The sequence below is a fragment of the Adiantum capillus-veneris genome, chromosome 21, assembly GCF_014529385.1.
Source record: "Adiantum capillus-veneris isolate H3 chromosome 21, ASM1452938v2, whole genome shotgun sequence".
In the NCBI taxonomy this organism is placed as follows: domain Eukaryota; kingdom Viridiplantae; phylum Streptophyta; class Polypodiopsida; order Polypodiales; family Pteridaceae; genus Adiantum; species Adiantum capillus-veneris.
In genome coordinates, this window is record NC_140951.1 from 146,286,991 (window position 1) to 146,300,954 (window position 13,964).

Consider the following 13,964-nt stretch of genomic DNA (forward strand, 5'->3'; position numbering starts at 1 on the left):
CCCGATAAGGGGGTTGATTGGGAGGCGAGCTACCCGGTATGAGATCTCTGCCGTGATCTTCCGGGCGTACCGGAGGGAGTTCATCAAGAAGTGTTTCCGTGAAACAATCTTTGTACTTTTCAATAAATTGAAGACACTTAATTTCCAGACTAGAGAGAGAGTCCCTACTAGTTTTATCCTTCTCACGTGCAAAAATCAAGTAAGCAGAAACACACTTCTTCATTTCTTTCTTAATGGAGATATGGCTTACTATTGGGAACTGCCAATCTCCTGCATCAGCATGAATCTTTATTTTCTTACTCCCATGATCAAAAGTGAGGGTCTTTTCCACATGATCGGGAATAGGTGTCATGTGGAAGTGCCATTGGAAGTGCCATGGCATACCCAAGATGATATCACATCCCTCGATGGGTGCCATCAAAAATGATTCGCGGTCCTTGTACTCGCCAATCCGAAGATTGAGCTGTCCTTGCACGGGAGTTGCATTGGTTGTCAACCCCTCGAATGCCGATCCGGATGTAACCGGTGTGCCAAGCTGAGCTGGTGTGAGGCACAATCGTTCCGTAGTATCCAGGGAGATGAAGTTAACCGTGGATCCTGGATCATAAAGAATCAGTACTCGCTGGTTGTTCAAAGACCCCCAGCCCTTCAGAAGTTGACGCTTCCCTTTCTCCGTTTCTAAGTTTCCTTGAACATCTGGAATTGAGTTCGAGCTTGGTGGTGCGGGTTCCTTCCTTGCTTTCTCTTACCTCGTAGAGGCTTGTTCTTGCCGTTGCTGCTTTTAACGGGCAATCCGGTTTCATATGTCCTTTCTCGCCACAGTAGAAGCATCTTCCTTCCTCTCTGAAAGTTTGGAGTTGAGTGGGAGAAAGATACTTAGTTCGCCTGTCGTTGCCCTCTGGCTTCTTAGAGTGATCATCGTCCCTAGATGGAGGACGTTTTCTTCCTTGGTCTCCTTGGTCATCGTAGACCCCTCTTTGTCTTGCACGGTAAGTGCTATGCTCCATTTTTCTAGGCGTCCCAGTTGACTGCAAATCCTCAACAATGATTGCTGACTCCATCATCCTCTGAAGAGTATCATGCGGATACACCTTCATGCTCTTCTGAAGCTGCGGTTTAGGACCCGCTTCGAACTTTCGTTTCTTTTCCTCGTCGGCAATCTTCATGAAGGGAGTGACCTTCAAAAGAACCGACCAATACTTGTCCACATAAGTCGTTACTCTTTCATGTTCCTTCTGGGCAAGCCAGTCCCATTCCTTCCGTATGTCCTGCTCGAGGTCAGGTGGAAGAAATTGTTCATAAAATTCAGATTTGAAGCTCTCCCAAGTTCTGGCCTGAGAACCTTCCAGAATCTTGGCTAACAACCAATTACTTGCCGTTTCCTTGAGGTGCATCCCCACATGGCGTAATTTGGATGTTTCTGTGAAGTGCCCATTGGTAAAGGCGACTTCAAACTGCCTGATGAAGGACAGTGCTTTGGAGATGTCTCTCCGTCCGTTGTAGGTTTCGAACTTGATGTCCTTGTCGCCCGATTTGAAGACTCTCATGCGATGTTGAGACTTGCGACCATGCTTCTTGAATCGAGGCTTATCTTTAGGTTGATGTAGGGTAGTAGTAGTAGCGGCTTCCTTCTTCTGACGAGATGATCGAGAAGTAGAAGTGTAATCAGGAGAGTAAGATGGAGATGAGATAGAGATGTCCTTGCTCTCGTCTAGCAAAGAGAGAGCTTTTTCCTGGCCTTTCCTTGGAGTAGGTCGTTCATTCCGATCCGAAGATCCTTTGTGCACCTCGGCACGTTCTTCTTCTCTTTCCTCCTGTGGTCTCACGCCAACAGTGTTGTCTGGATGCTTGGTTGCATCAGTTCCATTCGTTTTCTTCATTCCGCCCAAGAGCTTTTCGACGTCTGGCATCAGTAAGATTTGTTGCAAATCCGCAAGCTAAGCTTGCACTTGTTGAAGCTCCTCTTCAACGCTTCTCCCTTGGCCCGACATGGTTCTTCCCGTTCTTCCCGGAATCGTCCTTCTTTGCAGAGAAAGAGAGGAGTCCGAGCTCTAATACCACTGTCACAAAACGGGAGCGTACACGAGCACTTAGAAATCTGAAAAATAAAATACTTTGCAAAAGGGAGAGAAGGGAGAAGATCGACACAGTATTGGGGACCAGAAGATGGGCTGGTCCCCCCCCCCCCGTTAAGAGTATTCTTTATTCAGGGAGAATTCTTATACAAGCACGAGAACTCGACGAAACCCCTCCGTTCTGTAGTCTTAGACCCGAAGGTCGTGCTTTCCCGTAAAGGGCTTGGACGCAAGGCCGTTCCTTCTCGTAAGGGACTTAGGCGCGAAGCCTTACTTTGCCGTAAGGGACGTAAGCGTAAAGCCGTACTTTCCCGTAAGGGACTTAGGCGTAAAGCCGTACTTTCCCGTGTAGGGCTTTCCCGTAAGACGGGAGATTCCTGCAAAACAAACCACACAAAGCAATAATTCTCAATGCGTGTCAACACCTTATACCTGTCGCTCCTTGCTCGGAAAAGCGACCTCCGTACTCAGTCGTCACACGAACACTTGCCGTTTCCGTCGCCAACCTCTGCTCCAAAACCCAGCGCTAGCACTTTCTACTGCTCCCGATGTCTCCAAAAACTGAACACTTGCTGCCCTTTTATAGGCCCTGGCACCCGACGGGAATAGCAGCCGAAAAAGCAGAGCCCTGGCACCCTAGAGAGAGGAGAGAGAAGAATCGCTGATTCTGGCGCTTTCTAGAGAGAGGAGAGAGAGAGAGAGAGAGAGAGAGAGAGATCGCAGATTTCAGCCCCCTGCGTAGCTTTTAGCGCTGGCTTTTTTTTAATAAGAGCCTTGCTTTATTTTATTAATAAAAGGGCTGGTCACTTAAAAGTGACCATCCACTTTATAAAATAAAGTGTGAACCTGTTCAAACTTTAAAAACTCACTTAGTTAATGAAAACAATGCTACACAAACCCGGGTGTAGGACACGACACAGATGCAATGCAGACACAGACTCCTCGTGAGAAAACATCTGTCCTCCCGCGACTGTTCCTGCTTTTCGTAAAAAGCTTCATTGAAACCATCTTTATTCTTGTGCTTGCGTTCTTACGCGTATTTTCTTACTCAGTTCGGATTTCCTCCTTAGCCTACGGGATGCCCCCTTACTGATGCACCCGTCACCCATCATGTGACGCATCCGAGGCACTCGTAACCCGGCCCTTTCCACCGAACTTGCGGAATCTCCTTCGCGATGTTTACCGTCGTCACCCATCAAATGACACATCAGAGTTGTCCGTTCTTGATGGCAATTCCTGTAGCTACAATCTTTTAACAGTTCTTAGTGCACACAATAAAATATCCTAAAAAAGAGATTAATCATTAAAAATAAGAAAATAGTCCAATTAGCAACAGTTCTAATCTACCAGCTAATTCCCTTTTTCCTTGCTTTCCTTGTGCCCTAGGACCTGCGGATAGCGTCTTTCACTTCCCCTGTCCATTGGCACGTCAGAGTCAATCATCGGAACCCTAAGACGCACTATCATCTGATTCCTCTTTCTTTGGAATCCTTTGATGAACTTGCATTTGGTTCCCTTAGTTCGTTGCAACCCTCCAATTCTCCAGAATCCGGTGATGAGCTGTCATCTATTTCCCTTGATTCATTCTCTTCACTGGTAGACTCTTGCCTTTTTGAGGTGGATACTGTGTCCTGCCCGTCGCATAAGTCAATGAGCAAGCATGCATTCCAAATCGTTGCTTAGTCATGTCTCACAAGTCTCTGAATAGAGTCAAACTTCTAGTTTAAAGCATAGTCTTGAATCTCTTTAGCAAATTACAACAAAATCGCTCAATGTGGTCTTTCAAAATAATCTTCCAAAGACACTTGCCAACAAGTATCCCAAAACCTCTATCAGTAGTCATCCAATGTCTCTTTGTCAGTCAGTTTCAAGTGATGCCAAGTCATGAAAACATCTCTCGCATATTCATCTAATAACAAAAATTTTAACGACGTCGCATGGGCCTCTCTCTGCGTAACAACAGAGTAGATCACTGTCAAAAACTGGTACGTGGCTGGCCCTTGGACACACTTTGAGTGGGTAGCAGAAATACACACACACACCGGCAGGCAGCACCGAGAAACGCGGGCAAAGTGCTGACGTGGCAAACCCGGCTTTTGCGGCGCAATTTTCGTTGACAAGCTGATGTGCGTACAAAAATCCTATGATTTGCGGGCCGTTGTACGGAAAGTTGCTTTTTGCGCAACCGAAATTCTACGCAAGCTAATTGAGTAGCTTTTGGAATAGATGCTTTATTTTTAAGAGCTTTTGAGTTGAGAAGCTTTTGGGGCTCTGCTTTTGGGCATCCCTTTCAACTTATAAATAAGTGGGCAAGGCCCTCACAACTCAGAGCATCTAGACGCAGAGTCTGAGAGTGAGCGCCTGCCTACTCTCTTGTACTTTGAACACAGATTAATATGAAAAGAAATACCAAAAGGAGCATCGGCCTTTGGGGCCAAACATCTCTAGGCACGGAACTCCGCCGGATCGTGTCGAATCAAGTGTGAATTGTGAACTGTTTTGAAGTGAATCTCTGTTGTGTCGCGGTAGAATCTCGACTTGGAGTGTCCAAGTTTGTTACAATGGTATCAGAGCGCGGCCAATTTCTCTTCTACCGGGAAATCCAATCCTTTTCTCGCCACACTTACGGGTTCCAACAAAGAACAGTCCACTTTCTCTGCATCTAGGGATACGGCAAGAGATCACGAAGAAGATTCTCACAAAGAGTACAGCCCACCTCGGCCTACTCAGGCGGAGATTGAAGAGATGGAACGTCGACAATTGGTTGACGACGCGACAAAGATGATGATCAACCTTGCGAAGGATCCGAAATTTGTAAAATTTTTGACTCGGACATCTTTCGACGAGGTGCACACCCAGTGGCAGAAAGCTACAGAGCCACCCCTCAAACCGGCACTCAAGAAACCTCATACTTCGAGGATGTTTATAGAGCAATAATTGAAAGAGGTGGTTGATACACGGATTACTCAGCTTTTTGACGCGAACAACAAAGCCAAAAAGCACGACAAAAAGCAGAAGAAAGGAACTGAATTCCCGTGTTATTTGGGTCGTCAATCTACTTTTGCCTCGACAAGAAAGCAGAAGAAGCATGTGCGATTTGAAGGAGAATCCAGTTCTTCCTCTTCTTCTTCTCCTTCTTCTAACAGTTCTTCTAGCTCTTCTGACTCAAACAAAGAAGACAGGAAAGGGAAAAAGCGAAGCAAAAAGCAAAGCTTCGGAAAGGGCAAGAAAAAGGCAAAGAAGCCTATGTTTCGCACAGTTTCTGACAATTCTACAGAGGACTCGTCTTCAGATAGTTCGGACTCCGACGATCACAGTTTTTATGCAAAGAAGAAGCACTTCTACAAAGCCAACCAGTATGACTCTTTCGAGGATAAAAGCAAGAATGTTCGAGAATTTAAAGAAGGTGGACAGTCAATTAAGTTTGACACTTTTTCTAGATTCCGAGATGCTTCGAGGGCTTTGGCCTTCATATAACAGTTTGATATAGCTTTCTCTGGAGGGCATTACTCAGAGCACTCCAAGATTTGTAGGGCTACCTCTTACTTCAAGGGAAATGCTCGAACATGGTGGTCCACTCTTCTATTGAACAAGAAAGCGCCAGTTAAATGGCTGAAATTTAAAAGGCTTTTTATTTTTTCTTGGCTAACTCAGGAGTACGAACGAGACATACGATTGCTTGGAATCATCTTCGGATGACCAAGAAAGATACTTTGGACGCATATTGGAGAGATTTTGGAGCTCTTTTCTACCCGCTTCTTCATTTAAGAAGATCTCGTTTAAAGAACACATTGAGCAGTTTAGCTACGGACTTCCCACAGAGATCCGAGATCACTGCTTAGAACAAAAGTCAGATTCTATTCAAGAACTGATGAGTCATGCGAAACGGGGTTTTGCCATACATTCAGGCAGTCTAACTTACCCCACAAATGAGGTCATGACGTAGAGAACCGAAAAGACTTCTAAAAATGAAAGTAGAAAGAAGAAGAGCCCCCAAAAAGAGAAAGATAAGGATGCACGACCCCGGCTCACTCTTCGAGAGAGAGCCAACTACATCAAAGAGGGAAAGTGTTTTGGATGCGGGGAACCTGGACACGTGTCCGCGAAGTGCCCTAAGAAGGCACAGAAAGAACAAGATAAAGAAAGGCTAGAGAGTTCGAAAGCAGTTGAGGAATGAGGACGAAAAGGCAAGATGAAAGCAGGACTGGTTCAGAATTGCATGGGTACTAACCCAAGCACGATTGATGAAAGTACAGAACTTTGCCCAGCTTGGGGCAAAGTGAAAGATCAAGAAACCCTGATTTTCTTTGATGGAGGAGCCAAGGCCAACTTCATTTCACCTGAATTGGCGGCACGGCTCGAGATTACACCCGATCGGATGGTAGCACAACCATAGGCAATTCTAGTGGCACCCAGCAGGGACGTGGCCATTACGCCTGTCATTGGCAAACTTCGGTTGCATTGTCAGGGGTATTTGGGGCATGAGGACTTCTACATAATGCCCTTGGAAGGTTGTGAAGTTCTCCTGGGAGTCCCTTAGTACCATAAGAACAACCCCGTGGTCGATTATCAAGCGAAGAAAGCGACATTGACTATTGAAAAGGGCAGAACCATTGTACTTGATGTGAAACTTAAAGGCGAGTCTGTCCCTATTGTATCGGCTTCAGCCTTTTCGAAATTAATGAAATCCAGTCTGTTTGTAAGATGAACATAGGACAAATATGTCTGACTTTGATAAAGAACGCCAAGATTTTCTCCACACTCATGCCGCATTGCTTTTCTGAGGGCCTGCCAGGCGAGTTGCCACCGCCGAAAGCACACCACCGAACTGGCCACCTTACTGAGTGAGCCTAGCCCAGAACGAAGAAATTAAGAACCAAGTGAAAGAGCTATTGGAAAAGGGTCTTATCCAGCCCAGTACTTCCCCTTACTGCTCTTAGGTGTTGTTGGCTTTCAAGAGAGACATATCATGGAGAATGTGCATTGACTATAGAGCTCTCAACAAAATCACCATCAAGAACAGATTTCTGATTCCTAAGATCGATGATATTCTTGACCGATTACAGGGATCCTCTTGTTTCAGCAAGATCGATTTGAAGAGCAGATATCATCAGATCCGAATCGCGCCGAGAGATGTCTACAAGACAGCTTTTCGGACGACCTTTGGTTTATTCGAGTTTTTGGTGATGCCTCTTGGCCTTACCAATGCTCCAACGACCTTTAACCGAATGATGGACAGGATTTCCAGAGAGTACAAATCTTTTGTTGGCACTTTCTTTGATGACTTTATTGTCTTCTCCAAGGATGAGGCAGGACATAGAGAACATCTGCTACAAGTCTTTCAAGCGTTGCGGGATCACAAGTTGGTGATCAATGCAAAGAAGAGTGAATTTTTCCTACCAGAGATCCACTTTTAGGGACACATCTCAGCAACACGAGTGCACATGGACCCGGCCAAGATTGAGACTATTCGTGATTGGCGCGATTTGAAGAATGTCCATGAAGTTAGAAGCTTCTTGGGCTTATGTTCTTACTATAGGCAGTTCACTAGAAAGTTTGCAGAGGTTGCTTCTCCTTTGCATATCTTCACACAGAAAGGAGTCCCTTTCTCGTGGGGACCCACACAGGTGACTGCCTTTCAAACATTGAAAGAGAAATTGACTACAGGACCAGTTTTGACTTTGCCGGATTTGCCGAAGTCATTCGAAGTATATTGTGATGCTTGTGGTCGTAGTCTGGGTGCGGTCTTAATGCAAGAAGGCCATGTCATTGCCTACGAGAGCCGATTGTTCTCAAGGCCGGAATTGACAGCACAGATATATGAGAAAGAGCTTTTGGAGGTTATCCATGCTCTTACTCAGTGGCGACATTACCTACTCGGAGCCGATTTTACGGTCTTCACAGATCACCAGAGTTACGTTACTTCTTGTCACAGAAGTAGCTATCAGAAAAGCAGATGCGATGGGCGAACATCTTGTCACGGTTTCACTTCCAGATTGTCCATGTGCAGGGACAGAAGAACTTGGTGGCAAATGCTTGTCCCGAAAGCCGTTAGTCTTGGCTATTTTCGCGATTCATCATAGAAGCTTTAAGGACACGGTCGATCAGTACGACGCAAAAGCCGAGTCTGCCACGTCAGCACTCTGCCCGCGTTTCTCGGTGCTGCCAATCGGGGGGTGTGTGTGTGTATCTGCTGCCCACTCAAACTGTGTCCAAGAGCCAGCCACGTCACCAATTTGTGACATACCCCCCTCTTGAAAGCATTGTAATCGTCCTCGATTATGCTTGCAAAACAGACAGAGGCCATAAACTGTCTTAGCAGACACTGACTGTTAGTACCGACGCACTAGGAACACCACATCTAGCACATGTACCAATCGACAATCACATCACACGACATCACTTGACATCACAGGCCATCACATGACAAATCACATTCAACAATCATTCTCAAGGCTTGGTTGTGACAACCAAAGTGTAGTATGTGTGGCTAAGAATGCCATGTTCCATGCACGTACTAAACACATAGATGTTCGGTACCATGTCATACGACAGGTCTTGGGATGATGGTCTTGTCACACTGACTACGATCAAAACCCAAGATAATCCTGCAAATGTTCTCACCAAAAGTCTTGCAAAGACTCAACATGAGCATTGCATACGATTAGTGGGAATTGGTTGGCTTAAAAATAGAAGTCTTGGGTTACAAGCCCCTCAATCTTGCCAAATCGTTATGAGCGCGTCACTTTTGGAATAGTCGCAACTAAACCAAAAGCCTAAAGGTAAAGCTTGACCGTGTATTTCTGGACCAGCTTACTCTTCACTTTCCTTTCCTTGCGTGGTAGAACCTGCTCAAGTATAAGAATCTACTCGGTTTCTTTTGCCTATGGTTGATCCTTTGGTCCCTGTCCTATTAGCACTTATCCCTTGAAAGGTCGTGGTTGTGAAGTATGCATAATCCAAATAAATGGTAGTGTAAAGTGGTTATGGCCATATGGCATAACAAGTTCCAACCTCCCTTTGAAAGAGCACCTTTTTATGTGACAAAGTTTACTTGGTGTTTTGCCAATTGATAGCCTTCTTGCTAAGTTCAATGCTTTGGGAGAGTTGAGACTATTTCTAGGTTGCTCTAGTTCTTTTTCAAAACCATTAGCCGTTTGGGAAAGTCATCTCCACCTTTACCACAATAAATGTCTTTCTGCACTTGGGTCAGATTTTGGAAAATTTGGACACTAGAGATCTCGTAATCTCCTCCTGTTTCATGAGATGTTTTGGCTTTTTCAAAAGTTTTCTCCAATAATCGTTGCAACTTAACTTTGACTTGGATGAGATATCCCCTCCAAATATACATGCTCTACTTTGATTGTTTTATGAGCCTTTTTCCCTTGGATTTTGTTGTAATATTCTTTGTGGGGTTTCCTCTTTCTAAGGTTTCCCACTAGTAACCAACACATCTTTACTACTCAAACAAACGTGTGTGTGTGTGAGATCTCCCTTTGAAGGAACGTATTTTCTTGTGGCGCTGCTTGGTGGGAGCTTTACCTGTTGGTAGCACATTGCATGCACGGCATATTGCGCCTTCTTGTTGTTTCAGATGTGGTACAACGGAGGAGACTGCCACACTTATTGTGGCATTCTCGTTGCTCCAGATCCTTCATTCGACAGGTGTCGGCTTCTCTTTGATGTCCTTTCCCTTTCGGCACTTTTCACAGACGGTTTTGGCTTTTTGGGATGCTTCAGTCTCCGCAGTCTAAGTTTGCAGTCTTTCTTGCTTGGGTCAGATTTTGGGTTCTGTGGGCCATTTGGCACCATCGCAACTTCTTGATGTTTCAAGGCACTGAGGTTGCTCTAGTTCCCTATTTTAAATTGTCGCTTGGCTAAGCGCTGCATTTTGCTTATGATGTTGGGGACATTGCATACGAGATGTACTTTGCCCATTTCTAGCCCTCGGAGCCTCATAGAGGTCGGCTTTTTGTATCTCTTCTTTTCAATGGGTTTTCCTCAGTTTGAGATTTCCCACTTGTAAATTAATCAAACCCGATTTACAAAAAAAGTGTGTCTGTGTGTGTGTGTGTGTTCGAATTTATAAATCCCATCTTTCAGAACCATATACTGATACAGAACCATATACTGATAAACTTAAATACTGCTTGCAAAAGCACATTGTGTATTGAACAAAATATAGAACAATTTCTTGATAAAAATTACATTACAAGATACTTTGATACATGACAAAGTAGGAGTTAAAGCTGAAACTCCTACTAGATGAGAGCAGGGATCTTTACCTGCCAACCAACCACAAGTACAATTAATTAGAATTAATTTGCACTAAATGGGTGACATGTATATCAAGCAATCCCCACTGCTTGTTATTGCTGTCACACATTGGACCCCAACCATACTCCTAATCATAACTTATGTTTTCTTTTGCTCGTCTATGTAAGTAGGATCGATTACGGTCTGTGAAAGTTTTTATGGGTTTACACAGCTTGGAGATAGGGTCTCTAATTGCTATTGGCTTGGTTCTCTTTTTCTCTTTATGTGCAGCCATGAGCTTGTCCCGAATCTGTTGTAGCTTAAATATATCTCGAGTGATGCTTAGTTGTCTGCTTGTACTCCTATTTGTCAACAATGGTTACATACATGAGGTTAATATTCTTACATGCTATACTTGATGTTGTCTTAAAAGCACCCCTATCTCTATGGTATGTACAGTCATCTTTCCAATCTATTTTTTCTAAATATATTGAATTTGTGAAAATTTCAGCAACATTTTGTTTGTAAAACCTTTCTTTTTTCAAAAAAGACCGTCGTACATTATGACAAATGTCCTCATAAGAGGTTGTCATACGCCCTCTTTTTATGTTTCAACCTTTTAGTCTACCATGGTGTATATACCCAAGTGCTTAAAAAAACTAAAGTGTTACTATCTTGTGTTGTTATGTATTTATATCCTAACTTGCAAAAATTTCGACAGAATTTCCTTTGTATTATTACTATTTTTTCAATGTATTATTACTATTTTTTCCAAAAAACACTAAGTACACTTTGTATCTGTTTATCCTCACATGAGGTTTTTTTAGCCGACATGCCATATCTTAATTACTTACTTCTGCTACTTCTTATTCAAAGGATCTGACATTGCTACTTTTAGAAACTTATTACATTTAGTTTGGCATAAGAGAAACATATGTATGTACTCAAAACAGTACGGATTTCGGTACCTGAACCGCATTTGTCGTTGCCATTTGCATTCTTGCAGATACGATTATCACAAAGACGGCTTCCCCTTCGTTTACTATATCGAAACTGTTCCAAAACGGGTTCCCAGACACAATTTTTTGTTTAATACTATGCTTTCTTTAAAAAAAACTCTATGTACAATATGCATATGCTTATATATACTTGAATATATGTTACTTTGTTGGTGAGTTTCCTCTTATGGTTGTTCTACAAAAACAGGAAGTGAGCACGCATGTGTATATATTGCTTTACACTAATACGTTTATTATGGAGAAACAACAATATACACAGGTTATTATGCCTAGCACACAATGCATGCTCTGTCTCAGCCACTTTATTCATAAGTAATATGGTATGCTGAGTGTATGTACCTATGTGTATTTAGCTTGTAAAATATCTCAAAAAACCTTGTTTTACCTTGCTGTGTTGCGCAATTAAGCAATCCGATTTGTGTATCTGGCTTCCAGCGATTCTTCTTTGCCTTGGAGCGTATTCCATGAGCAGTCATATCCCACCACGCAGGGCTTACTGCTTGCGCTTGCGCTATCACTTGTGAGGAGATGGCGATGAAGGTTACGCTAGTGTATGGCTTATGTATCGTGTGTGTGTGTGTGTATGCACTGTAGACTTGCTTTGTGTGTGTGTGTGTGTGTGTGTGTGTGTGTGTGTGTGTTAGCATTGCAAAAATCGCCACAGCTTTCGCTATGCATGCAATATGTTGTGAAGGGGAGTCTGTGATTAAACCCGTTTGCGCTGCATGCTTTTATACGCATTGCTAGCTTGTGGTGTTGTTTAAGGCTATATGCAGTATTGGTTGCGGTGCCTTTAAGGCCATATGCAGCCTAATCTTGCCAGCGCTGGCATTCGGTGTCACCCAACTTTATTTAGAGAGTTTGCATATTGCCAACTTGGCTTTATCCTACCTTCCCTTTAAAATTAAAATTTTATTATCTTTGTAGAAAGGTTTGAAATACTATCAAGTTTAGAACTTGATATAGGCGAAGTAAAAAAACTTTTTTATGTACACATGCCGACTATCGTAAAAAGAATTGTGTATTGCCACTACCTGAAGAAAATTGTCTGTGTACTAACCACGCATGTATATTTTTCTTGTGCTAGTGTATCCATCGCTCAAGTGCTAAAAGAACCTCTTGTTTTGTAGGATTTTCATATTTGATGCTAGTCAAAACTTGATTTATTCAAGGTTTTGTACATGCTTCTTGAGAATTCCAAACAAATTACACACTGAATTACAAAAGGGTTTTTCCATGCCAAAAAATAAGAAGGAAGAAAAAAGGAGGATTTTTTTGGCTTTAACATCCATCATTATGTCCTGCTTTGGAGTCATCCGTCCGTCTATCATTCTTCTGCTAGTGAGGTTGTCGCATGTGCCATGTTTAGAAGATTAGTAGAAGCCTGTTTACAACAACTTGCATCTTTTTTTCAATGGTATTATGTAAGCATGTGTTAGTGTGTGGTTGTGTGTGCATAATACCACGGGGTGTTGACATATATTGTGTTCCATATACTTTGTGTGTGTGTGTGTGTGTGTGTCATAGTTACCCAGAACAGGAACAAGGAACCGGAACAGGAGGGTCCGGAACGGGACGGGAACAGGGAGGAGGGGGGAACCGGAACGGGAACGGCGCCGGGGCCGGGTCCGGAACGGTCGACTAAAGTAAGGCTTGAATTACCTCCATTCATCTTAGTTCCAAATCAAGTCCTAAACAACCCGAAACCTGCCCTCAAACTGCCCCTAATATGTCTCCCAAACAACCCCAAATGCCTACTTTTTTGTCCCCTTGGTTGTTTTTGAGCATAATGCATATATGTTACCCACTCATGATGCATCACCTACAGCGTTAAAATTATCAACTTCTATTGCATGCGTCCCCCCCCCCCCCAAAAGAGAATCTTTATTAGGGAGAATCTTTATACAAGCAAAAGAACCGGAGTGACCCCTCCGTTCTAGATCTTCTGACTCAAAGGTCAGTTCCTTCCCTTGCGGGGAATTCACGAGAAACAAGCTCTCAATTCGGTTTCTGTCTGTTCCCAGAGCAAAAAAGCTCTACAGACCCTTCTCGATTCCGTTCCCAAAATCCTCTGAGCATAGATCGAGGCCTTATTGCTTCTTCTCCGTGATGGAGTACCAGCAAAAGCAAAAACATGAAACAACAACTCGTATGGCGAATTCACGATTGCTACCTATCACTTCGAGTACGAGCTCCTGTGTACTAGCTTCGCTCGATTGCTTGCAAGTTCTCCGCAGAGTACACTCTTGCTGCTAGCATTGGCACTTCTACGAAATTGAGAGGGGAAGCGGGTTGCTTTTGTAGGCTCCCGCACCCAGCAGGAAGAGCCGGTGTGAAGCCGGCTAGAATAGGGGAGCAGTAGCGCTAGAGAGAGAAGGTTGCGGGCTGGTTTGGCAACGCTCTGAGAGAGAGAGAGAGAGAGAGAGAGAGAGAGTACGATGCAGCCAGTGCTGGTTATTTTATTAGTTCTTGCTTTTATTAAAGTGGTGGGCGGCCGGTCACTTTTATTAAAAAAATGTTAACCTGGACAAAACTCCATAAAACTCAATGAGCTGAAAATTTATGCTATGCAATCACATTCCAAGCGTCCCCGCATGCAACTCTCAAGCACAAA

The 13,964-nt window shown here is 43.7% G+C and overlaps 1 protein-coding gene across 3 annotated transcripts in view; it reads right to left on the bottom strand.

The window, feature by feature from the left end:
- The window catches only part of LOC147431914 (uncharacterized), a 66,375-nt gene that overhangs the window by 22,500 nt on the left and 29,911 nt on the right, over window positions 1–13,964 (bottom strand). The window contains exon 4 of one of the 3 annotated variants that reach the window (XM_086494362.1): window positions 11,300–11,384. The exons of the other annotated variants lie outside the window; for them this stretch is intronic. Coding sequence (XP_086350488.1) covers window positions 11,300–11,384 — 85 coding nt within the window. The remainder of the gene's footprint in view (window positions 1–11,299; window positions 11,385–13,964) is intronic. 3 annotated transcript variants of the gene reach the window in all.